The sequence below is a fragment of the Caretta caretta genome, chromosome 8 (assembly GCF_965140235.1).
Source record: "Caretta caretta isolate rCarCar2 chromosome 8, rCarCar1.hap1, whole genome shotgun sequence".
Lineage (NCBI taxonomy): Eukaryota > Metazoa > Chordata > Testudines > Cheloniidae > Caretta > Caretta caretta.
This window is the reverse complement of record NC_134213.1, coordinates 12266261-12289902: the sequence shown is the minus strand read 5'-3', so window position 1 is coordinate 12289902 and position 23642 is coordinate 12266261. Positions and strand designations below refer to the sequence as shown.

Sequence of the window (23642 nt, the reverse complement as noted above, 5' to 3'; positions counted from 1 at the left end):
ACAACCGCTTTCATTATTTTGGAATTGAGAGATCTCAGCCCTTTTTAATGTGTTTTTCCTTTTCAAGACTTATGGCTGTGCAAATTAAAACTACACATACATGGATAGATGCTGTGTATTGTAGAAAACTACAGAAATTACTAGTAATACGTGTAGACCTACATGGAAGATGTCCATGTTTTGGCTTCTCCCTTCCTGCAATAATAAATAATAAGGTTAAAGGATATATGTCCTTAAGTAAAGGCATCCAGCATTTTAAACAAAGGTCACTAAACCAATTCAAGTTGGTATTTTTCACTAAGACAAGACACCGTAACACAAAGGGAAAAGATTACAGTAGAGCCTCAGCGTTACGAACACCAGAGTTACGAACTGACCAGTCAACCACACGCTTCAATTGGAACCAGAAGTACGCAATCAGGCAGCCCAGACCAAAAAAAAAAAAAAAGGCAAAATAAAAAGGCAAATGCTGTACAGTCCTGTGTTAAATGTAAATGACTAAAAAAAAAAAATAAAGGGAAAATTAAAAAAAATTAGACAAGGTAAGGAAACTGTTTCTGTGCTTTTCATTTAAATTAAAATAGTTAAAAGCAGCATTTTTCTTCTGTAAAGTTTCAAAGCTGTATTATGTCAACGTTCATTTGTAAAATTTTGAAAGAACAACCATAATGTTTTGTTCAGAGTTATGAACTTCCTTTCCTGAGGTGTTTATAACTCTGAGGTTCTGCTGTATTTTTAATAGGGTTTTTAAATTGTTTAGTAATATATTTCACTAATATATTAAGAGTAGTTATTTCTCCCATCTGATATTTTAATGGTTCCTACTAGAGGAAAGACCACTTCCAAAGGAATTTAGTACTGATGTTTGGGGTTTGAGAGAAGTGTGTTTTGCACTTGCTGGTTAAGTTTAGCAACAATAAAAATCTTGTTTTGCAGCTCTAAAGAGGGTGACCATCAATGTTCCCTCTAATTTCTGACAGGCCGTGTGCACAAAAAATTTCTTCTGTACAAATTGTTGTGCGCATGGTGTTTCGCCATGTGCGCGGGGTTTAGGATCTGTGTGTGCGTGCACACGCGCACAGCTTAGAGGGAATAGTGGTGACCATGTATTACATTTTGGACCTGAGGCTGGATGGTGTTTGATATCCTTTACTGTGCACTGTGTGGGATCTGCCTTTCCTTTCTAAGGATTATGTAGAAAACGCATTTTATTGTGTATTAATTCTTCCTTGCTGCCCTATACAGTTAAACTTCACTTACTACTTGTTTTTCTACAGCAGGATTTTAATGTAAGTTTTGAGGTCAGAACTGACTTCCTTTCCTCTAGATACTGATTTCTCGCAGGACTAAAAATAGCCATTCAGAATTCCATGCAACTTCAAGTACTGATCTCCCATCTAAATAAGCAGGACCAGTCAACTCATGAGGCTTGTTTGTATTTACATAAATCTTTGTTAATTATTAGTTTGAAAGCCTCAGCTGCTGAGTGTGTAAATAATTGATAAGCTTACTCTAATTATGACTTTTAGTACTAATAATCTGATTTTATTAATGTTGAGGCTCTAGAATAAGATACAGTTTAGCTTTAGACATACAGGGCCAGATTCTCAGCTGGTGTAAACATGTGTACCTCCATTGCCTTCAATAGAGCAATGCTGATTTACATCAGCTGAGGATCTGGCTCACTTTTCATTTCCCTTTTGGCTTGCTTTATTCCTTGCATGGTTAATGGAGATCTGTAGAATACTCTTGAAATTGTTCCATTTCTGCAAAAGACTAAAGATAGATTTTCCTTAAGAACCTACACAATTTTATACTACATTGGGCTGTATTTACCCTCCTGGATGTTGGCACATGGCTGTGTATTTAAAACAGCCTATGAAGTTTTGTTTACGAATATGCACTTAGCTGAAAAATATAAAAGTTCAGAATGTGGACTTGACATTGTAGCTACCCTTCCATTTTCCCTAAGCAACGTTTCCACCCAGAAAAGTGATTTGTAAAAAAGACAGGTCCATATTTTGTTTCAATCATTCCACAGCAAAGGCAATCAAATTTTTTTTTGCATTGTCATTGTTTTAGAATAGAACCATATTTTCTAAGGCCCCAATTTATACCGAAATTAAAACTTTTATAATCAATCCTTTACAGAACATAAGCCCCATAAAAAATTGTAAAGTCCTTTTTTATTTTTTTTTAAACCATCCCTTGCTCAGGTGGAAAGGCTGCCTTTGCAGCTCTAAGGACCTGAACCTGAACCCAACTTCACTGGCCAAACCGAACTGAATGGAAATAGAAACAACCCGCGTGAAGGCTGAAGAATAAACTCCTGGCACTCCCTTGTTTTGATGATCGAAGCCACTAGCAGCCGGTGAGGAGTTCTGCCTGCAGCCCCACGCTGCAGCGGGTGGGTCCCTGCTCCTTCTAGTGCAGCTGCCCTGCAACTGACAAAGGTGAAGGGTCGGGGTCCCGCGGGGGGCTGGGGTTTTGCAGCAGAGGTGCATGGACCACAGCTGGGGGGGGGGGTAAGTACCATTCGCCCAGCGCAGGGGAGCTCCGTGCAGATGAGGGGGTAAGTACCATTCTTGTCGGGGTTTGGGGGAACCCCCTGACGGGTTTCCTGCGGGGGCGCCGGGCGGTGTCCCTCCCTGGGCTGCGTGAAGGGAGGGGCCGCGCTGGGACGGCCGCAGGCACTTGCGTAGGTCCCTGCACTGGGCCCTTCGCGCCGTGAGGGGGCGGGGCCGGGGCCGCGCTGAGGCGATGGGAGGCGGCGGGGTCGGGCTGCGGCTGGCGCGGGTCGGAGCGCGCCTGGCAGCGACGGCGGGCGCGCGGCAGGGCGGCTCGGGACCCGGCGGCAGGAGCCTCTCCGCCATGGTGAGAGGCCCGGCAGGGCCCGCCCTGGGGGTGCGGGAGGGCAGCGGACCTGGGGAGCTCCCCAGAGATCCTGGGGCAAGCGAGCAGCCATCCAGGCGCGGGGCAGGCGGCATGGGCAGAGGGAGCTCTCCAGGGCTGGGCAGGCGGGAGTCCCCCGGGTGGCAGGGGCTGAGGACAGAGGAAAGCCCCCTGGGAGCGGGAGTCCCGGTCTTCTCTCCTCAGCTCAGCCCTAAGCCAAGTTCCGCACTCTGGGGACCCCATTCCAGATGTTACTTGTGCTGGATGCGTCGTAATAGGATCATCCCTCATTTTCCCTCTGCGCTGTGAAAGAGCTAACTGCCTGGACTCTTGCATCACCATCATTAGGGTTCAGAGCCAACTGTCTGCTGAGGTAAAGATGGCACTTCACATCTGCCTGAGCTTTTGTTTCATGCTGTCTGCAGAGTTGGGTGCATACCTCTACGTTTGTGATTTCCTTTGCTATGATAAGGATTTGATGCTTAATTTGTTTTTGTGTTTTTTAAATGAAGATTTTAATTGTGGAACACAAAATGCAGCTATCATGAAAAAATACTTTCCAGTCACAGCATTGCAAATTGGCTCGATTTGTTTCCTGATAAGGGGCCAGGTTAGGTGGGTAAGGAGGAGACTTTCTGGGGATCAGGTGGGTATGAGCCCCTGAAGGCAGGCAAGAATGACTTCCCCAGAGAAATGGGGTGATGGGTGAACAACAGCCTTGCAAAATGTTGCGTAATCCGTTTTGAGCAGTTCTAATATTTACTGTTTGTCTGTCACCAATAATGTGCCAGGTGCGATTCACACTGAAACAAATAACAATTGGTTTAAAAAGTTCTCCCAACTCTTGGCGCTTAGTTTAACTAAATATTCAGGGGAAAGTGGTGGGAGGTGAGGGACTCAAATGCACTTTTAAAATCCCCCCCCCCCCCCAAACTAGGGACACTAAGAAATTATTATTCTAATCCTTACGTGCTTGATTACCCATCAAAAAACTTTTCCTGCTCGACTGACCTGGATGTTCCATTTACCAGCTGAAAGCTCATGATCTGTCAATGTGAGAAGCAGCTTTGGTTCTTCATATCTGTCAACATGTGAATGGGTGGGTTATGTGGATATGATACTGGGAAGCACAGGATTCATAATCAGGAGACGGGTTTTATCTCTAGCTCTGACACAAATTCACAATTTGACCTTGAGCAAGTCACTTGACTTGTCTGAACTTCAGGTTACCCATCTTTCAAGTGGGAGTAATAATACCTAACTCCTAGGGTTGCACAGAAGTGTAATTCACTCATATTTGCAGCACTGCACTGAAAGGCTCTAAAGAAGTGAAAATTATCTTGTGCAGGTTGTCTGAATGTGATTTTCCCTGGGCAAACCAGTTGATGGAGCTTTCAGGCTGTGACCAGTTCATCCATCCTTGATTGCCCCAGATGCTCTTCACAACCAGCCCTGCCATCTCATCTCCTAATTCCTCTGAACGCAGTGTCCTTTAAAAGCCACTGCGTGAAAAAAATGTATCAAGTATGTATTAGGCAGAATAGTAAATCTGCTGAGCCAAAGGAATACCAAAGTTGGGATGCTGCATGGGCTTGGGAGCCAGGATCCTGACCAGGAGTATGGTAATTCTTTGGGAATTATCCTTGGGGTAGTTGAATTTGTTCTTTATCTAGTATTGCTAATAACTAAACTGTATCTTTAAATCAGGGCTAGGGAACCTATGGCACGCGTGCCAAAGGCAGCAGGTGAGCTGATTTTCGGTGGCACTCACACTGCCCGGGTCCTGGCCACCGGTCCAGGGGGCTCTGCATTTTAATTTAATTTTAAATGAAGCTTCTTAAACATTTAAAAAATCTTATTTACTTTACATACAACCATAGTTTAGTTATATATTACAGACTTATAGAAAGGGACCTTCTAAAAACGTTAAAATGTATTACTGGCACGTAAAACCTTAAATTAGAGTGAATAAATGAAGACTCGGCACACCACTTCTGAAAGGTTGCTGACTCCTGCTTTAAATGTTCATCTAAATGTAGGTTATTGCTGATTATGTACTATATGTACTGTTTGACTTTTAAACCAGCCTTTGTACTTTCACATAATTTAAGCACTATACCCAGATGTACAGACACTCTTTTCTTAACCTATATATTACAATTTTAACATTAGCTTTAATAAAAAAAATTTAAGTCTGTTTCAGTCTTGGATCTACCCCCTCTTCTCTCAGAAGATATGATTATTTGCATCCCCTGCATTTCAGTCTGTATAGAGCATAGGCAGTCTGATTTTGACATCAAGTAATAGATAATCATATATGCAAAATTAGGTAATAGCTCCCCCATTTCCCCCAGAACATATTTTATTACGCAAATCTTTGATACAGGATAATGGATGCTTCAGCATCAGACTCCTCTCTTTCTTTCATGGACTGCTTTCAAATAAAGTTGTTATTTTTTAACTAGCTTAGGGCCCATCATATGACAAGATATAATCAGTAAATAATGGGTTGGTTTTGTATGCTAAGTCTTATGTTTACTTTTCAGTGTCCATATTCTGTTTGTTTTTGTTGTATCTTTCCACCTCTTCAGTGGGTTTACACTGTGCTTCATTGTTTGTCACCACAGATACACACATGTGAGCATGTTTCTGGAGCCTTGCACCTCCTTAACGTTGTCTTAAAATAAATCAGCATGTGCTCCATATACTGCTTTTTACTAAACTTTTTAAGTCAGTGGCAGGTGCACATGTGTATATGCAGCCAGAATGCAGAACTTGACTTTTACGACCATTATTTCTAAGCAAAATTTCTTCAGTGTCAAAAGAGCTGGTGTGCACTGAGGACCAGGCCTGTGGCAAACAAAATAAATCTATTTATTAAAATCTGATGTTCAAATCTGAAATGGATGGATTCTCCGTTACTCCAGTGGGGTTTGGATAAAGCCTCAAGAAACGACTGAAATATCTTAACTGGTTCTAAAAAATAAGAACAGAAAAATCTCCAACGAAACAAAACAATTTTACCTCCTGGCTGACTATAAACATGACAAATTTCAGCCCAGAGACTATTTGTACATGCTTTAAAACAGGCTTAAAGGGAAATTCTAATCAATAAATGTTCCTGTAGCAACACTTCTATATATGTTGGTGAAATATTAATTTTATATTAAAGCAAGGCAACTGTTTTATACGGAAGGCTAGATAGACTAGATTGAAATGTTAGTTTTTGGATATTTAAAACTTGTTTGTTAGAATGGGTGAATCCAGTTGAAAACAATTGTTTAAATCAGTTGCATTAACTGCATTTGTACAGAGTGCTCTTTTATCCTCCTGGTTAGTGAATGTGTTATATTTTGCTTCGTGGAGTTAATTACTAGGTTATAGTAATATGTATATTTAATCTTTAAATGATGCATGTGTATTTATCATTACTTTCTGTGCCAATATCATTCAGTAATAAGGAACAATCTTAAAACCTTTCTGCTGCTTAATTACAAGTAATTGAATTAATTTCTGATTTGACATGTAGCACCATCTAGTGGTGAAGTGGTAACTTTTTATATTAAAGATGTGTACAAAGATGCAATACTTGTATACACATACACAGCAGACTATATTTTCAAAAAAAGTTCACATCAACATTGCCAAATGAGTGTATAATTAAGTTTGAGAACATAGCCTGTGGACTATACATGGTCTGGCACTTCTAGAATGAAGTAACCACACACTTTAAAACGATCAAAATAAAAACTATTTACAAAGGCAGATCTATTGGGTGGAACTCCCATCTTAGATTCTATTTTGCAGTTTTTGGTAGATAATTGTTCAGCTAATTGTCTGTAAGTTTTCACAAAATGAGGATGGTTGATTATTAATATATGCAAAGACAAAAGGCAACTGAGAATTTCTGTTCTACCTATTGATGAAGTGGGTCTTAGCCCATGAAAGCTTAAGCCCAAATACATTTGTTAGTCTCTAAGGTGACACAAGGGCTCCTGGTCTACCTATTGTGTTCTTAGAATGAGTTTGGGATGGGTCTGTGACCAGGGACAGACAATTGGATAATCGACCTTTGGATGAAATACTTGGATTTTAGCTAAGATCAAGTATAGTATCAGTTTAATATCTCATACATTCTGTCAGAGGGAGGGAGTGTGTTCTGTATTTTCAGGGAGCAATTTAGTAAACTTTTAGGATCTTATTCTACTCTCAAGGTCTCATTCTGACCTCATACGTGTTTTAGGTCCTGATTCAGCAAGGTACTTAAGCATGTGCTTAAATATTAAATGTGTGGAGCATTTGCTTAAAGTTAGACAAATGCTTAAGTACCTTGCTGAGTCTGGGCCTTTTAGTGGGAATTCTATTTAATTGAGTTACTTCTGATTTGTAATGGTATGAGAGGGGACCATTCTTCATATCCTTATACAGAACTCCTCAGTGCTGTCTGTGGAATGCCTTGTGTGCAAATTGGGGGTAGCACATATCCTTTGTGCCAGATTGTTTGTTTTTCCTTTCAATGCCATAGAGAAACATTTATAAATAGTTACTGAACTCAAATACTAACAATCTTGCTTTTTGTTTTTTAAACTTTCTTCTTAGGAAATACAGGGTACAATAATTATACATAGTACACAGTGATTTCTGGTATAATCTATGCTTTTCTAATTTAAAATTGGTTATGCTTAGTATTTCAGGTGATATGCCCCTTTTAACTTCGACTAATTACTGTACATTATGTTTAACTTTAATATTTAAATGAGGGGAAAATGGCAAAATTGGATTGTCATCATATATTTCAAGCTTCACAGTATATGGATAATTCCGATAGGCCTTATATAAATGAAAGTAAGAATACTACTGGACAAAGGTATTCCTGAGTCCATATTTCATCCCAGCAAAAGAGTAAAAAACTCTTGTATGCAAGCACGTAACCAAAGTTAATTCACCAAAATAGTTGTGTTTCATGGCTCAGTTAACTGGCAAGTGATGGTGTTCTGTTAAATTATAAAGTGGAACAAAACCGCATAGTAAATTTTCCACTTCTGTTGTCCTGAAGGATTATATTTTTGAAATACATAAATCATAATTTCAGCACATATTTTTCTTATTGTTGTGTAAGGAAATGAGAGGACATTAACCCCAGTTCTGGAATGTATTTTTTTTTCTTTACAGTCTTCACAGTCTCACTGGTTGACAACAGAGGAAAGGACCCAAGTTTTACTTGACCTCAAAGCTTCAGGATGGTCTGAGCTGGGTGAAAGAGATGCCATCTACAAAGAGTTCAATTTCAAAACTTTTAATCAGGTAACTATTGCTATATATTATTCTTAATATAAAAGGAAATGTAATTATCCTAGTTTGTATTGTGTTCCTAGTGAAGAGATGTCCACATCCACAAACCTAGGAGTATTTGGGACCAAATCCTGTTTGCTTTCCTCATGTCAGTAGTGTCACTGAAATTATCAGGCCAGATTCTAATCTCAGTTACCCAAGTGTAATTCATTGACTTTATTGGCATTGTTCCACGGTAAGGCAAGCTGAATTTTACTGTTGATATCTTTGTTATTACTAGCACTCCTAACTTAATCATAAAAATATTTGCTATCAAGAACTTTACAAAGGTGAGTAAGAATGAAAGCACAGTTATTTACCAAACTCGGGGAAAAAATGTGAGAAGTGTCATAAAACTCACCTTTTATACAGAAAAGGACAGTTATGGTACTGTCTTGAATGAATTGCAATAGACGCTCTGTAAGGCTACCTTTGATACAGCAGATTGTAAACCCTGTTGGGCTTGAATTTTAAGTCAAAACCCTGGGCCATGCTGTGTCATCAATTTTTAAGAATTTTAACATTTGAAATCAGAGATGAAATCTGCTTTGAAAATCGGTGGCACCATATGGCCAACTATGATTTAATATATTTTCTTAAGATAAGATTGTCAACTAGATTCTTGTCACCATATCTCGTTTCGGAAAGAAAATTTGATTTCTGATTAATCAAGTGAGATGCATACAAAAAAAGACAAGTTAGAAGAGCAATAATTAGCTGTATTATGGCCCTGCTAAATAAGACAAGAATTAATCCTAACATATCCTTCCCATTTCAGTGCCCTTAAACTTGGGTTTATTTGGAGAAAATATATTCATTTCAGTTATGTCTTATTTAATTTTCTCATTGCTCTTTTTTTAAAATCTGGCCTTACTAATATTTGTTACACCTTTTATATCAGTGACCTATTTTTATTCTAGCTTGGATCGTCTTATGCAGATTTAGGGTCACATTATCAAAAGGTTAAAGCTTTGCCTTGTAGCATATGACTCTGCAGTTGTGCACATGTTTGTGTGTAGGTATCCACCCAATGTTTTTGAAAAATTGCCCCTAAATGTGTTTGTTTAGGTCTCCTACTGCTCTTCCCCTCATTTCTATTGCTTGGGTACAGTCAATTTAATAATCCTCTGTTCTGGTCAAAATGTAGTAGATTGTTATATACTAAAGATTAGCTGTGAAAGATCATCTATTCTTACAGTTTTAGGCAGATGATAATCTACGTGTGGAATGGGAACAGATGAAGATAATTCCCAGTTCCTACTTTATTTTTGAAAGGGCTATGCTGTCCCAGGGGTGAAGGGTAAGGTTACATTTTTTTTTTAAAGATGCCATATTCCTCTGAAGATACCTCTTCTCCTCCTTCCCCTTCACCTCTGTCCCATCCACACCACACTGTATTTGCAGTGTAGATTTGTAGACTGAAGCATGTTAGTGCTGCATAATGTGCTGTTTATTCTCATGGCCATAGTATAATCCAGACCAATGTCTTTAGGAGACCCTGTGAAGTGAAATGTGTAAATGACAATTTGCAATGCCCATCCTTTTTAATATTTCAAATACTTAATTGTCATAGTGAGGAAATTGCAGCCATTAGAGAGAACTTAGATTAAAATGTGTGTGAGGTAGGGAGAAAAGAGCAGCATCGCTACAATACAGAGCAGGAGCAGGTATAGAATATCACATGTGGAGCCCTGAATACATTTTTCCTGGATTGCACTTTAAACCTGGGAGTTAATAATAGTACAAAACAAACAACTTCAAACGAAACAAATTATGAGGCAATGAAGGAGGGGAAAACCATGAGGGGGCCTTTACATGAGAACTGGATGGGAGAACTGGAAAGCCAAGGACAGAGGGATAGCTAATTCTCTGCATCAAATGTAGTCGTACTCTAGGTGCTGAGCTTACAGCTTTCACGCTGGTGGCACTCTTTAAAGTGTCCATGCGACGGTGTAATTGGAGAGCTTGTTGGCTCAGCATAGCTGGAAATGCTTTTTTAAAAAATTAGCATAAAGTAGCCTTTGCATATTGCAAATAAGTGAAATAAATAATTTCTGCTGATCATCTTTAGGCAATGGACTATATACCAAAGAGATGAGAACAAACACAGTCCTGTAATAGAAATCCGGAAAACCCAGCTACTTAGAGCAGTGAAGACGTCAGAAGGAGAATTAAATAGTTGATTTTTTTTAAGGCTTTATCCTTGAAATGTTACAGGGTAGAAATTAGTCAGCTATTCATAAAGTTGCAAGTCCAAGAGAGAGACATGAAGAGGATGCTAAAGTGGAAAGTCAAAATATATTTAAATGTACACTGTACGGTATACTAAGCCTAAAGTTAATAGTCTGTTTTTTTTTTTCTGGGTTCAGAATTGGTTAGGTTTCACCCCACCAAATATATCATCTTAAAATGGTACTTTTTTTAAATGTCTGTTCCAGTTGGGTGGAAGATATTGGTGGATGCTCAGTGTGCCCCCATTCCTGCTTGACCCTTAAAAGTGTGAGATGGAAAGGGCTACGTAAGAGCTATCATTACTATGAATGATTGGAAATTGGCTTAAGAATTCAAAACTTCTGGCACTTTCAGCTCTGTGTATCACTGGGTAAACTAACGGGCCAAACTGTCTACACTGCTTTCGTTGCGGTCAAGGGGGTTACATGCATCTATATAAGGGCAGAATTTTGGCCTTAAGCATTTAGAAAATTGGGGCAGCTGAGGTGATGTAACATCGCCATTTGAAATTTCAGGCTGTAGAACAAGTTGGTGATCTCTTAGCCTTGGGGAATGACTTAAGGTGGAATTTGGCTAGAGAATGCATGCATGTTTGCAGCTGGAGTTAGAGAGCTAATGTTTGTCTCCTGGGAAGGTGGCACTGAAGATAAACTGAACTGGTATAGTTTAATTCATCTACCAATGCTTATATTTACTAATGTCCCCTCACAACATTTACTTATTTATTGGTACGTTTCAAAAGCATATTACAGATCAGAGAAACAAAAGTGCCAAAAATGGAGCTAGCTAGCTACCTGTTTTGTAGAGTTTTTGCAGTCAATATGCTGTCCTTTAATAAACATGGACTTTTAGGTGTAACTTCTTTTATTTAATAAATCTTCTGTTTGCAGAACTTAGTGTGAATATTTAGTAAAAGTCAGACAGCCAAGAAATACAGTTTCCTCTATGATCTTCATCCTGCCCTTTTACAGATGGCATAAAATCAGGTGTGTAAAAAAAACAAACCCAAAAACCTGAGCAGTTAAGCTGACATGAAAGGTATTTCAGATTTATGTTTTGCAGATGATATGAGTATGATTAATGTATTCATTGTTTCTTTATTGCTTCCCACAGATAATGGGCATGATGCATGGAAAATTCTGTGGCTTTAAAATCTATGCCAGGTTTACAAAGACTCTGTATGTCAACAGATGTTAAGAATATAAACAGAGTTTTTATTATAAAGTCACTCAAATGCGTAGACTTGAACTTGGTTTATGTATATTATTTTCAGTATGAGGGAGAATGAAATGAAACTTCTGTGAAATGAGAGAGTTATTTAGATTCCTGAAGCTTTCAAGCTGAGATTAACTTGATTAAAAGCTATCAGAAATTACGCTTCTGGCTTGGGAAATTATTTTATTACAGGACTTCACTTGGAACTGCTGATGGTGTTTGTTTTTTTTGAAGATAAATTTTATAAAAATGGGCTTTTGAGAGTGATTTTCAGAAAATGAGTTGGAAAACAGTTTGAAATGTTCCTAAAATAAGTCAGTGAATGTACTTCCTGTTGTCAGTCCTTTTCTCTGCTGTAATTGCCATTGCATGCTAGTCGTGATGTCTTGGTTTGAAAAAATATTGATGTACATAGTGTCCTCCATCCAACCCTGCCCAGAAAGAAAAGCATCTGGTGTCCATTGCAGCTTGTTCCCCATCCCTCATTTAGGCAGTTTCTATGTCTGAAATGTTATTTTCCACTTTCTCCTCATAGCCATATTATAATCATTGCTGTTCACTCCATTCCCTACCCAGATTACCAGACCCCAGCCAAATACAGACAAGCAAGTTTCTCCTTTAGCCTTCTAAACATGATGTATTTTTTCTTTCAGTTACAGAGCTGTGAATAGGTGCTCTAAGTTGTATAATACTTAAAATACAATAATTATGAATAAGGATGAAAACGAACTGCCCAGCCAGGATTGTACACTTCAGAATAGCTGCTCTAAGGTGATGGTCCAACCACCACCATCCCTCAAGTAATCTTTGGTTGTAGTAGTTGCCAAACACTCTGGCCCCCAGTCATCTGCAGGTGTGTAGCATTGGTACTAGAACTTGTGACCTTTGGCTTCAGAAACAGGTCTGGGGCAGCTGGGGGAGACTGAGGCATGAGAAAATCATGGTGCCTGATCACTTCAAACTTGTCCACAGTGAATTGCAGAATCCTGTAATGGCTCAGCAAGAAGACTAGCCATCATACATGGTCCCAGCTTCACTGGAGACAGCCATCAGTCCAACCTGATACTGATCCTGCCATGTTCACAGATGTTTTTTTTTACAATTACAGCTTCTCTTTTGATTGGCAAAACATCTAAAACAGGTAGGGTGACCATATGTCCCGTTTTGGCTAGGATAGTCCCCTTTTTAAGCCCTGTCCTGGATGTCCCAACTTTCTTGGCAAAACTGGGCATTTGTCCCATTTGCTTTTGCCAGCTTATCCTCAATTGGCAAGAGCAAATGGGACCGCTAAACTGAGGATGGAGTGGAGGTTAAGGATAATCTAGGCTAATGAGTTTAGGGATAATAGTAGGATGACAAATGGGAAGGAGGATATGGAGGTAGATATTACCGCATCCGAGGTAGAAGCCAAACTTGAACAGCTTAATGGGACTAAATCAGGGGGCCCAGATAATCTTCATCCAAGAATATTAAAGGAACTGGCACATGAAATTGCAAGCCCATTAGCAAACATTTTTAATGAATCTGTAAACTCAGGGGTACTGTATTGGAGAATTACTGGAGAATTGCTAAAGTAGTTCCTATTTTTAAGAAAGGGAAAAAAAGGTGATCCGGATAACTACAGGCCTGTTTGTTTGACATCTGTAGTATGCAAGGTCTTGGAAAAAATTTTGAAGGAGAAAGTAGTTAAGGACATTGAGGTCAATGGTTATGGGGACAAAATACGACATGGTTTTACAAAAGGTAGATTGTATCAAACCAACCTGATCTCCTTCTTTGAGAAGGTAACAGATTTTTTTAGACAAAGGAAACACAGTGGATCTAATTTACCTCAATTTCAGTAAGGCATTTGGTACAGTTCCACATGGGGAATTATTAGCTAAATTGAAAAAGATGGGGATCAATATGAAAATTGAAAGGTGGATAAGGAACTGGTTAAAGGGGAGACTACAACGGGTCACACTGAAAGATGACCTGTCAGGCTGGAAAGAGGTTACTAGTGGAGTTTCTCAGGGATTGGTTTTGGGACCAATCTTATTTAATCTTTTTATTACTGACCTTGGCACAAAAAGTGGGAATGTGCTAATAAAGTTTGCGGATGACACAAAGCTGGGAGGTATTGCCAATACAGAGAAGGACCGGGATATTATATAGGAAGATCCGGATGACCTTGTAAACTGGAGTAATAGTAATAGGATGAAATTTAATAGTGAAAAGTGCAAGATCATGCATTTAGGGATTAATAACAAGAATTTTTGTTATAAACTGGGGACGCATCACTTGGAAGTAACGGAGGAGGAGGAGAAGGACCTCGGAGTATTGGTTGATCACAGGATGACTATGAGCCGCCAATGTGATATGGCCGTGAAAAAAGCTAATGTGGTCTTGGGATGCATCAGACGAGGTATTTCCAGTAGAGATAAGGAGGTGTTAGTACCATTATACAAGGCACTGGTGAGACCTCATCTGGAATATTGTGTGCAGTTCTGGTCTCCCATGTTTAAGAAAGATGAATTCAAACTGGAGCAGGTACAGAGAAGGGCTACTAGAATGATCCGAGGAATGGGAAACCTGTCGTATGAAAGGAGACTCAAAGAGCTTGGCTTGTTTAGCCTAACCAAAAGCAGGCTGAGAGGAGATATGATTGCTCTCTATAAATATATCAGAGGGATAAGTACCAGGGAGGGAGAGGAATTATTTAAGCTCAGTACCAGTGTGGACACAAGAACAAATGGATATAAACTGGTCATTGAGAAGTTTAGACTTGAGATTAGACGAAGGTTTCTAACCATCAGAGGAGTGAAGTTCTGGAACAGCCTTCCAAGGGAAGAGGTAGGGGCAAAAGACATATCTTGCTTTAAGACTAAGCTTGATAAGTTTATGAAAGGGATGATATGGTGGGATAGCCTAATTTTGGCAATTAATTGATCTTTGACTATTAGCGGTAGATATGCCCAATAGCCTGTGATGGGATGTTAGATGGGGTGGGATCTGAGTTACTACAGAGAATTCTTTCCTGAGTGTCTGGCTGGTGAGTCTTGCCCACATGCTCAGGGTTTAGCTGATTGCCATATTTGGGGTCTAGAAGGAATTTTCCTCCAGGGCTGATTGGCAGAGGCCCTGGGGGTTTTTCGCCTTCCTCTGCAGCGTGGGGCACGGGTCACTTGCTGGAGGATTCTCTGCCCCTCAAAGTCTTTAAACCACAATTTGGGGACTTCAATAGCTCAGACATAGGTTAGAGGTTTGTTACAGGAATGCGTGAGTGAGATTCTGTGGCCTGCGTTGTGCAGGTCAGACTAGACAATCATAATGGTCCCTTCTGGCCTTAAAGTCTGTTTCTATGAAATGCCCAGTTTGCCAAAAAAGTGGGGCGTTCCCTCCCCCGCCCGCCCCCAGGGGAGTGTGGAGGAACTTGGGGGGAGGTGAATGATGACACCAGACACTAGTCCTTGGGCTGTCAGCCCAGCGCCATAGGGCTGGCCCGAGGCCCCCCCTCTCCCTGTGCAGTGTCCCATTTTCCCATGGGGAAATATGGTCACCCTAAACACTGTTGTCATTGTCTGTTTTCCCATTGCATCATTCCTCCGTTCTACTGCCCTCTGTTTGTGTGAACTGTCAGGCTACAGATGTTTGAGACTATTGCCCTTTAAAATGGGGCAGTGGAGAGAGATAGCAGAAGAAAAAGAAAAAAGTTATCTGTGCTTTCAAGCCACTTTGTATTACATAAAAGAAACATGTTTTAAAGGCTCTTAATTTCTATTCCCAAGTGACAGATACTGAAACAAAATGCCTATTACTCACTGATAGAGCAGCCAATCCATTTCAATTTGTCAAAGCAAAAGTCTGAGTTAATGAGTTACAAAAATACTGTCACTACTTCAGGAGCCTGAGTAGCAATGTTTACTAATACATTTTTTTTCTTCATTTACTGAAATCTCTGGCAAAAAGAAAAAGTTGAAAAGTTTGTTGTCTAAAGTAGAGGACGGGGGGCATGAAGGAACATTTGGGGAGATGGTGCAGGGCCTGGGCCAGCCCCCAGGGGGGGCGGGAAGGGAGTGTTACCTAGCTCTGCTCCGGCCCAGGCTTCCACCCTTAGCCCTGCCCCCAGCCTTGGCCCTTGACCGCGACCCAACTGGAGCTTCCGCTCCTGGCCCTGGCCCCACCCCCAGTTTCGGTCCCCCGGCTGCGTCTCCAGTCTTGGCCCCTGACCATGGCTCTGTTCCCGGCCCCAGACCTGCCCCCAGCTGCAGCCCCAGCTTCGGTCTCCTTACCCCATCCGTGCCTCCCCCAACCACAACCCTCCTGGCCCCAGCTCCCGTGGAAACGAGGAACAGAGGGGTAAGGGAGAGGCATGACTGAAAAGTTTGGGGACCTCTGGTCTAGAGAAGATAGAATTGTCCCCAAACTGTTCAAAACCTCAAGGTTCCTGGCCTGTATCTGATCTGTTATAATTTGGCCTACAAAGTTACTCTTATTGTGAGCTCAACTGTAAAAAGTATATGAAAGTTAATAAGAGGTCACAATCACCTATTATAACAAAGGTTGATAGGAAATGACGCACAAAGGAGAGACTGAATCAGTCCAAACAAAAAAACCATACTGTTATAACACAAGGACTGTGTTAAGATCATGCTTAGTAAGTAAGAAGAGTTTGGAACCGGAAATCAGTGAACCAAAATTAGTGTTTGGGGAAACTAGACCTAATTGATTGACAAAATAATGGGAACATGGACTATTCCGTCCACCATTCCTTTTGTGGGTCCTTAAAGAAACAGACGTAGGGATAAAAATTGGCTACTAGAGTGAGGTTCACCAGCATGGCTGCCACTTCCACCATCTCCTGGGACTTCGGGCCTTTGTCATTCTGATCCTGAGAGATGTCCTGACCAAACCAGGCCAGAGAGAGGGACCCTTTACCATCTTCCGCTGAATCTCAAACCCCATCTGGGATGAAACAGGATCAGACTTCAACAACAGCTTCAGCCAATCTTAGCTAACGTCTTTTCTTTTCCCTGACAGGACGGTTTTTACCATCTTTGGTACCATCTAAGAGACTGTCAAACAACTTGGGTATTTTTCCTTCTAAAAACTCTCTCCAGCTAAAAGGAAAGGGAAAAGAGGTTGTTCCTATTAAAATGAAAGCCTTATTTAATACTTAATATTTTAAATGCTTTAACTGTTTTTCCTTTTTCTCTTTAATAAAAAGATAATGATTTTTAATGGTGTTTGCACCATGGTACTAAGTGGACTGAGGTCTCTGTATACCAAACCCCAAGCTTTGTTTAACACCATCTTGGGCAATGACTGGTTTTATACAGGGGTATTCCATCTAAATTAATAAAACATGTTCTGCATTACTCTAAATTCTTGAATCCCTGTCCACTAAAGTGCAGAAGGACGAGTCACTTCCATCTGAAAATGTTTTGCCTACTGCTTTTTAGATGGAACACCTAAAATTACTGCTATTGAAAGAAAAAAAGAAAAAGCTGTTTCTGGTTTGTTTGCATAGGGTATGTCTATACAGCAACTAGACACCCGCAACTTGGACTCCTTGGGCTCAGGCTGCGGGGCTGTTTACTGCTGTGTAGACTTCCAGGCTCGGGCTGGAGCCTGAGCTCTAGGACCCTGTGTGGTTGGAAGGTCCCAGAGCTTGGGCTGTAGCCTGAGTCCATAAGTTTACACTGCATTGAAATAGCCCTGCGAGCCCCTGCGAGCCTGAGTCGGCTGGCACGGGTCAGCCACAGGTGTCCAGTTGCTGTGTAGACATATGCTTTGGGTTCAGCCATTTTAATTAATAAATTTAATCTTTTATCCATAAAACTCTTGACTGGAGAAAAGAGCAGGGAGACTGCCTGCTGTGTAGGGCTCATGGATCCTGAGAATCATAGCAAATCTTGTCTCTTCGATTAGTTGTTTAAAGGAGACTTGCACAGCTTCTGAACAGTTATTTCAGAAGAAATTAAATCATTGTAGATCTTCCATTAAATTGTTATACTTCCCAACTCTCCTTCTCCAGACCAGTAATAACACCCAAAACTCAGAAAGCATCCACTGCAAGCAGAGTTTCTGTTTTGTATGTGCTCTCTATTTCCAGTTACTTTGCTTTAACTGTGCTAGGGCGTATTTATTTTTGTCCTCTCTAATGGATGGTCCCTGTTATCAGTATATCAAAACTAACTTGCTGGCTATGCAATTTATGATCTTTATATAGTTTAATCTTCTTACTTGGTGACAATCCCTTGGTGCTAGTCCTTTCTATATGTACTTTCACCTTGATTAATGACCATGAAGAACTTCACAAATTTACCAAATCCCATGGAATTGGGATACAGGGAACACATTCTTAATGAATTAGTGCTCTTTTAGTTGCTGTAATCACTTAATTTAGTTTAACTCATTTCGTAATAATACTGAATACTCCTGAACTTAATCTATATTGATACTTCCTTTTTTCAGTTTCTCAGCACATCACTTTGTCTTCCCTGTTGATCACAGGTTGGAAAATTTGTTTTTATGTGCATAGCCAGAGTATTTCATAGCTGTTTTACGAATTTAATATTTTGGCTGTTTGACTGAAATATGTCTGCGCCATTTATGTATTGAAAATATAAACCTACAATCTGTGGAGGTAACTTGAATTTTATGTAAAATATTCAGTTGTGGACCATATCTCCAGCTTTTTGTATGCTACAGTGGTCTTATCCCCCCTCCCCATTGACTGTTAGTGAGGTCATTTTCAGTCCTCTGAGAAATTTTATTCCCAGCCAGATGTAGCCCATATATTAAAAGTAGCACCTGTGACTAATATCACAGCAGCTTACCATAAATTTACATGGTAACTAGGATTATATCTGTCAAGACTGTTAAAAAATGTCTAGATTTAATTTGATTTCCAGTATTGAAGGAGCTCTCTAACATTTTGCTTCATAACTATATTTTAAAAGTTAAAATCACTCCATTGTTAAGTTTTATAGCACTCCCATTGCCCATTAAGTTGATTTGTTAAATGGAGGTCAGAGTAAAGCAACTTGGCTACATTAGGATCGGAAACCAACCCATTTGTGACAAATTTAGTCCTCGCGTGTGAATCTTCTCAAAGCCTCAGCCCTGATTGGTTTCAGGTGTAGCTTATGTCAATTGTGTTTAACCTCAAAGAATGAGCAACATTAGTCCATTATTGTCAGTTTTGCTTATCAAAAGACAAACCAATTTTCATTTATTTGGTGGGTTAACTATTTTTAATGTGATTGTTGACTACTTGCCCCTCTGTTAGACTTAGATTGCATTAGATTACCTCTTGGATGAAAAGAATTGGTTTTATATCCACCTAGGTAGGTGCTGTTTTTCATATAGTGTTTCCTCGACTGCTTCATTTCCCGGTATTCTTTGAGTCCTCTCCCATATGCTATGATTTGTACACCTGCAAAATTATGAAAGTATTTCTTTTGGTAGGTATGTTGTTTGCTAATGTCCTTGCATTTATGAATACAATAACTGATTTGCTGTAAATCACAATTATTTGACTGGGTTTACAGAGTAGAGAAAATCTTTGTATTTGAAAATAAGGTTTGAATATTGAATTTTTGGCCTATCTGCCTGTTTGTTGTTTTTCCTTATTAGAAACTGACAGTAAAATTTTCAGGCCTCATGAAGATTAATTCAGGCCAAAATTGTGAGAGTGAGCTGGGTCAAAACATAGTTTAATAAAAATATACTTTTATACAATCACACCTGCCTTATGGTTATACTTGTGAATGGCTTAGTAAATAACCCTCTTGCCTTTGAGTCAGAAGGTTTTAGGGTCAAGTTCCAGCTGTGGGACTGGACACATTCCACCTACCCATATCCTAGTGTGGCACTGGGTCTGAAAAGCTGGCGTGCTTGACTTTTTTGGATGAAAAATAAATAGAGGGTCTCTGGAGATCATTCATCTGAAAATTTAAGACTCTCCTGCCCTGGCTTTAAAAAGACAAAGAGACAACAATGGTGTACTAGTCAGTGCAGCCTCTTTCCAATAATACTACCAGTTAACTAGCAGAACTAGTTTTCTTATTGATGAGAAATGCTGCCTAATTATACAGAGTCTGGTGGGATGTCAGTGGTCAGTCAGGAGCTACCGGATACAAATTAACTCCTTGTTGCTGGGAGTTGGGAAATATTTTGTATTTATTTACTTACTTATTTGTCATGGCCACTGGGCAAAACACAGAGTGAAGGATGTCTCCTGCCTCAGTGTTCAGTCTAAATTTTTTTTAATTACCAACATTTTTTCCTACTTGTAAATAATTGAATCATCATATTACATTGGCAACTTTTGTCTTTACTTTCACCCCCTCACACACACACCCAAGTTTAGTCTTACTGTACCTATTTGAGCTATTTCCTTATCGCAAAGTCTGTGCCCACTTTCAATGGGCGCTAGCAATGCCAGCCTCAACCAGCCACTTCTCCGACAAATACTTCCAAGTTTTCTGTTGTGCTGCCCTGTGTGAGTGGAGAAAGCTTAGTAAGAATCTATCAAGCCACCTCTTTATCCTCCATGTCCCTCTTCAAAACTCACCTCTGCTGTAAAGCATATAGAAAACTGCAGACCAAGCAGGTGGCGAGTTGTGATCACTGCTAGTCAATGGCTAAGAACTATGCACATCCCACTTAACTGCCTACCCTCCCATTACGTTTTGTCTTTTAGATTGCAAGCTCTTTGGGGCATAGACTATTTGTACAATGAAGACCAACCTGTTTGTGGTTGTAGGCACTATTGCAATATTATTGTTAATGCCACAGTATTAAAATTAACAATACTATTATATTAATTGATATTTAAATGAATCATGATGACAGTAAAAATTCAGAACATACCTTTGTGTTTCGCTTTCTTGAGGTAGGAAGAAGTTTTTATGTTTGTAAATTCTATTTCTGAGGTAAACTTAGTTTAACATTTTGTTTTGTAAATGCACAGTATCTATCAGGAGCAGCAAGCCTGACAGCCACAGCTAACAGGTGTTATGTAGAAGTTCAAGACTCTTATTCTCCAGGTGCTCTAGAAACAGAAGTTGACATCAATTGTTGTTAGTTAAAACTTAACTGTGACTTAGAATATCAAGGAAATATGAGTTCTAGGCTCTTTCCTTCCCTCCATTCTATGGTAAAAAATAAAATACAAATAAAGAAAGAATAGCGTATTTCCAAGGGGAAGAGGTTCTTCTACAATTAACTGTGCATGCGCTGCACACTCTTGGAGCAGTTAGACCTGTGTTAGCTATTCTAAAGAGGACCAGGAAGTTGTCCTCCTGACCTTTGGTCCACTTTGCAGGTGGCTCTTCTACCACTGCTTCTCTTAAAAGATTAGTGTAGATTTATGATCACTTAAGTGAAAATTATTATAGCATTTAATTTTCATCCATTAATCTGCAAATATTGTCTCTGGGGGTTGAATTTGAACTGGCTAAAGATTTTTGTAAATATACTTTTCACTTCTCACAAGTATTCATTTAGGTTGAAAAAGAAAATGGAAGTGTCACACTGTTGGCTGCTCTACATAATCCATAACTGCTCTTTTAATGCTTGCCCATTGCATTTGAAATAAGGGAAGAAAATGGTTATGCCCACTGTGGAGGCAAGACTTTCCTTCACTCCTGTAAGATGCCAAATGCCGGCCTGTTGACTTTGATTTTAACTAAAATTTGGAATTCTCCTAGATTTGTTAACACAGTGGTGGCAAGTACTGTAACAGTACTGTTTCAGTTGGGGAAATCAGTAAGATTTACATTCTTTGTATTCTCAAGAATATCTTCATTCAGGATCACTTTTACTTTTTGAGTTAAGGAACCCTGCTTTCTTGTAACTGTGTAATGTCCTGGGATAGCTATTATGAATGTAGGGGAACTGATAAGATACTAATTTCAGTACAGATGGCAAGTTCTGTCTCCAGTTTGATAGTGTTTAATCTCTTGCATCCCCTTGCTTTTGAAATGGTGAGCATGACCTTATTAATAACTGTAAACTGCTTTCTACAATAGTGGCTTTCCCCCCCAAAGAGTAAAGAAAAGGCATGTTTTGGAATATTATACTCTGCAATTGTAATTAAAAATGGATTCTGGCTGGTAAAAGGTAAAAAGTAAAATAAAAAAAATTACAATGAACCTATTTAAAAATTAACCATTACTTGCCAAAAGCACATCAGACCTACTTAGCGGACATCCGTTAATCCAGCGGTTAGCTGTTTCAGGCTTTAATGCACACTGTTTTACACGTTAACGGTTTTGAAGTTCCAGGCCAAGGTTGACCTTTCACATCTGCTCCTTTCACAGTAGGAATCTCCACTTACTGCTTCCTGTCAGAATGGATTAGAGTGACAAAGTACAGAGCTTGCGCTGGCTGCAATTTAGTTTTTGATCAGAATTATTTCTTTCACAAACAATCGCATTTTGCTAAAATGTTACATCTGCTCTGAAAAACCACTGGCAGACCCACAGTTGATGAGTGCGATGTGAGTATAATTTTTCATTTGTCTTTCATAAAGCTGTAAACCAGCTCTAAATGTATTTTGGGGACTGCCTCCTCCCCTCCTTCATTTGCCATTTTCTTCCTTTAATTTTTGTTTGACTGAGATTAAAACTTGCTTACGTCTTGAACTAACATGAAGCTGGCTGAATCCTTTGAGGGATTTGTGTGAAATTGTTTTGGTAAAGCACAGGTTGTTCCGTTAGGAGCCAGGGTTCTAATTTTGGGCCCTGTCATGTGAGGTACTGAGTATGCTCAGGTTGTGGGGGTTGTTACTCAGCACCTCCCCCCCCCCGAGAATTGTTCGTGGTGGTGCTTCACAAGGAAACATTCTGTCACTGGGATTCTGAGTGGAAAATAGTTAATTTCGTGGACTGGATGATTTAATCTTGATTGGGATGGTAACAGCAATAGCTATGTAAATATGTGTTTTGTATTGTTAGAGGAATCTCTATCACCTGGTAGAAGTGGGCATTTGGAGGCAAAACTTTATTAGCTTTACAATCTTAGGTTGGTTTCAGTTACATACCGATTGTAAAATGTCTAGTCTAATAAAAGTGTACAGATGTTAATCTTTCTTACAAAGGACCATATTTTATCTCGCGTTGGATGCATCTTTTTTTTTTTAATGTTGTTTAAAAAAAATCCCTTGCATGGCTACAATCAGTTTTCACCATTCATGGACTGCATCTATTTCAAGCATGTACTGATTTGCAAAAGGGGTGTGTGTGTGTGTGTGTGGTGGTGGGTTCTACAAAAGGGAAAGAACATTTGTAGGTTAAAAAAAGAAAACCTTGGCGTTTCCCCAATATATTGTATTACACATACTATCTGGCACTTAGTCATAAATTTGGAGTATACCAAAAGTTTTTCAAGACAGCTTAAAATACTGACTGTAGGTCATGTAGCCTTATGCAAAATATTGCTGATAAAATTAATCCACTTTTGTTTTTAATAATCTGATTTTAAATTTGTCACTTTTTTTGTTCATTTCTGTATTTCTAGCCCCATTTCACCAGTTGTTCAAATATCAAGAATAGCAAGTGAAATACAATTAAATGTAATTTGTACTGATTACATAACTTTTTGCATAAGGAAAATTGGAAATATTATGTAAGAAATGGTAACTTTCTAAACAAATCCGTTTTTTTTTTAAGTCTTCTTTTTCTTTTTCTGCCTTCTCGTAGTGTCTAGGAAGATGGTCTTTCTCTCCATACTCTTCTTTCAAAGAATGAATCATCACTAGATTTGAAATAAATACATGAAAAACATTTTATACAAATTATTAAAATATTACAATTGGATAAAAATTATGAGCTTAACAACCCTGACTCAGGCAAAACTCCCAATGGAGTCATTGCGTTACTATACAATCTCCTTTCCTGAAGTTTTATAGAAACTTGCTGAAGGCTTGAGAGAAAACTTGTCTCAGTATGGCTGTATACCATGGCCAGAGTGCTTTCAGCCAC

At 39.4% G+C, this 23642-nt stretch overlaps 1 protein-coding gene across 2 annotated transcripts in view; it reads left to right on the top strand.

Annotated features, from left to right (window-relative positions):
* Positions 1-2729: 2729 nt before the first annotated feature.
* The window catches only part of PCBD2 (pterin-4 alpha-carbinolamine dehydratase 2), a 34726-nt gene continuing 13813 nt past the window's right edge, over positions 2730-23642 (top strand). The window contains exons 1-2 of one of the 2 annotated variants that reach the window (XM_048859955.2): positions 2730-2874; positions 8065-8196. In XM_048859955.2, the coding sequence (XP_048715912.1) occupies positions 2761-2874; positions 8065-8196 (246 nt within the window). In that variant the 5' untranslated portion in view covers positions 2730-2760. Of the gene's footprint in view, positions 2875-8064; positions 8197-21980; positions 22160-23642 lie in introns of those variants that run through there. The other variant, XM_048859957.2, reaches the window with a different exon arrangement.